At 44.0% G+C, this 3,068-nt stretch overlaps 1 protein-coding gene across 1 annotated transcript in view; it reads left to right on the top strand.

The window, feature by feature from the left end:
• The window catches only part of LOC120219720 (AP-2 complex subunit beta-like), a 3,256-nt gene extending 936 nt beyond the window's left edge, over positions 1–2,320 (top strand). Inside the window, 1 exon segment of the mRNA XM_039216580.1 lies at positions 1–2,320. This exon segment is cut by the window's left edge and continues 69 nt beyond it. Within this exon segment, the coding sequence (XP_039072511.1) occupies positions 1–1,944 (1,944 nt within the window). The 3' untranslated portion in view covers positions 1,945–2,320.
• The last annotated feature ends 748 nt before the right edge of the window (positions 2,321–3,068 follow it).

The following is a 3,068-nucleotide window of genomic DNA, read 5'->3' on the forward strand; positions in this document are numbered from 1 at the left end:
TTGCTGTCTGGGGAGCCAGAGGTGCAGTACGTCGCCCTGAGGAATATCAATCTCATTGTCCAGAAAAGGCCTGAAATCTTGAAGCAGGAAATCAAAGTCTTCTTTGTGAAGTACAATGATCCCATCTATGTTAAACTAGAGAAATTGGACATCATGATTCGTTTGGCCTCCCAAGCCAACATTGCTCAGGTTCTGGCAGAATTAAAGGAATATGCCACAGAGGTGGATGTTGACTTTGTTCGCAAAGCTGTACGGGCCATTGGGCGGTGTGCCATCAAAGTGGAGCAATCTGCAGAGCGCTGTGTGAGCACATTGCTTGATCTCATCCAGACCAAAGTAAATTATGTGGTCCAAGAGGCAATTGTTGTCATCAGGGACATCTTTCGGAAATACCCCAACAAGTATGAAAGCATCATTGCCACTCTGTGTGAGAACTTAGACTCGCTGGATGAACCAGATGCTCGAGCAGCTATGATTTGGATTGTGGGAGAATATGCTGAGAGAATTGACAATGCAGATGAGTTACTGGAGAGCTTCCTGGAGGGTTTTCATGATGAAAGCATCCAGGTGCAGCTCACTCTGCTTACTGCCATAGTGAAGCTGTTTCTCAAGAAACCATCCGAAACACAGGAGCTGGTACAGCAAGTCTTGAGTTTGGCAACATAGGATTCTGATAATCCTGACCTTCGAGACCGGGGCTATATTTATTGGCGCCTTCTCTCAACGGACCCTGTCACAGCCAAAGAAGTAGTCTTGTCTGAGAAGCCACTGATCTCGGAGGAGACAGATCTTATTGAGCCAACTCTGCTGGATGAGCTAATATGCCACATTGGGTCTTTGGCCTCGGTATACCATAAACCTCCCAATGCTTTTGTGGAAGGAAGTCATGGAATCCATCGCAAACACTTGCCAATACATCATGGGAGCACTGATGCAGGTGACAGCCCTGTTGGCACCACCACTGCCACCAACCTGGAGCAGCCTCAGGTTATCCCCTCTCAAGGTGACCTTCTAGGAGACCTTTTAAACCTTGACCTTGGTCCCCCAGTCAATGTGCCACAGGTGTCCTCCATGCAGATGGGTGCAGTGGATCTCTTGGGAGGAGGTCTAGATAGTCTGGTGGGACAGTCCTTCATCCCATCATCAGTGCCTGCAACCTTCGCTCCTTCACCTACTCCTGCTGTGGTCAGCAGTGGTTTGAACGACCTATTTGAACTCTCCACAGGGATAGGCATGGCACCTGGTGGATATGTGGCTCCTAAAGCTGTCTGGCTGCCTGCAGTAAAAGCTAAAGGGTTGGAGATTTCCGGAACATTTACTCACCGCCAAGGACACATCTATATGGAAATGAACTTCACCAATAAAGCTCTGCAGCACATGACAGATTTTGCAATCCAGTTTAACAAGAACAGCTTTGGTGTCATCCCCAGCACTCCTCTGGCCATCCATACACCACTGATGCCAAACCAGAGCATTGATGTCTCCCTGCCTCTCAACACCTTGGGCCCAGTCATGAAGATGGAACCTCTGAACAACCTACAGGTGGCTGTGAAAAACAATATTGATGTCTTCTACTTCAGCTGCCTCATCCCACTCAATGTGCTTTTTGTAGAAGACGGCAAAATGGAACGCCAGGTCTTCCTCGCAACATGGAAGGATATTCCCAATGAAAATGAACTTCAGTTTCAGATTAAGGAATGTCATTTAAATGCTGACACTGTTTCCAGCAAATTGCAAAACAACAATGTTTATACTATTGCCAAAAGGAATGTGGAAGGGCAGGACATGCTGTACCAATCCTTGAAGCTCACTAATGGCATTTGGATTTTGGCTGAGCTACGTAACCAGCCAGGAAACCCAAATTATACGCTGTCGCTGAAGTGTAGAGCTCCTGAAGTCTCTCAGTACATCTATCAGGTCTACGACAGCATTTTGAAAAACTAACAGACTGGTCCGGTGCCCTCCGGCCATCCTGTGATTGGTGCAAGTCAGGAACTCTTAACTGGAAGAAATTGTATTGCCGTGTAGAATCTGAACCCAAACACACTGAGGCCACCCACCTAGGTAGTGACTAGTCTAACCTGTGCTAACCTTAGGGCACAACCTGTTGGATAGTTTTAGCTCCCTGTGAACATTTGTAACCACTGCTTCGATCACTTCCCTCCTCTTGCCACCTGCCGCTGCTGTCTGTCCTTACTTGTGAGCTTCTCCATAGTGTGCCAGTGGCTGGCATTTTTGAGTGTAGTTTGATATTTTGTAATTGAGAGCTCATTTCAAAAGCAGAAAAAGACAAAAAACATTAAAGCAAGGAAAAGTGTCACTGAAACATAAAAAAAAAAAAAACAAAAAAAACAAAGTATATCCTTAATCTGACCGTTTCTAATTATCTCTGCCATCTGAATTAAAGTCATCATCATTTGTTGCCTGGATCAAATCACTGAACCATTGAATCACTGAACCATTATTCTCTCTGCCGCCACATTTGCCTCTCTGTAGTTGATGTTCAACTTGCAACTGCAATAATCCTTTTGAAATGCAAGTCAGATTATGCCCCTCTCTGTCCAAGACTTCAGAAGACTTCCCATCTTCCTTGCCATTAGGACTATAGCCTTTTTGATGGCCCACATCTCCTGCTACTTTCCCCCCTCCCCCCGCTCCTATGTCCTCCAAAGTAGCCCCACTGGTCTCCTGTTCCTTGAGCACACAAGGCACACTCCCACCTCAGGGTCTTTGCACTGATTCCTCTACCTATGCCTGGGAAATTCTATCCCACAGATGTGTACATATATATCTATGTCTACATACATACTACATATACTAATATATACATACACACAACATATACCAATATATACATATATACTACATATACTAATATATACACATATACATATATTAATATATACATATATACATGAGGGAAATTCCCTCTCACAGATGTGTACATATATATCTATGTCAACATACACACTATATACACTAACATATACATATATACTATATTTACTAATATATACATACTACATATACATATATACTACATATAGTAATATATACATATACACTAA

Source organism: Hyaena hyaena, unplaced genomic scaffold (assembly GCF_003009895.1).
Source record: "Hyaena hyaena isolate Hyena2069 unplaced genomic scaffold, ASM300989v1 scaffold_645, whole genome shotgun sequence".
Lineage (NCBI taxonomy): Eukaryota > Metazoa > Chordata > Mammalia > Carnivora > Hyaenidae > Hyaena > Hyaena hyaena.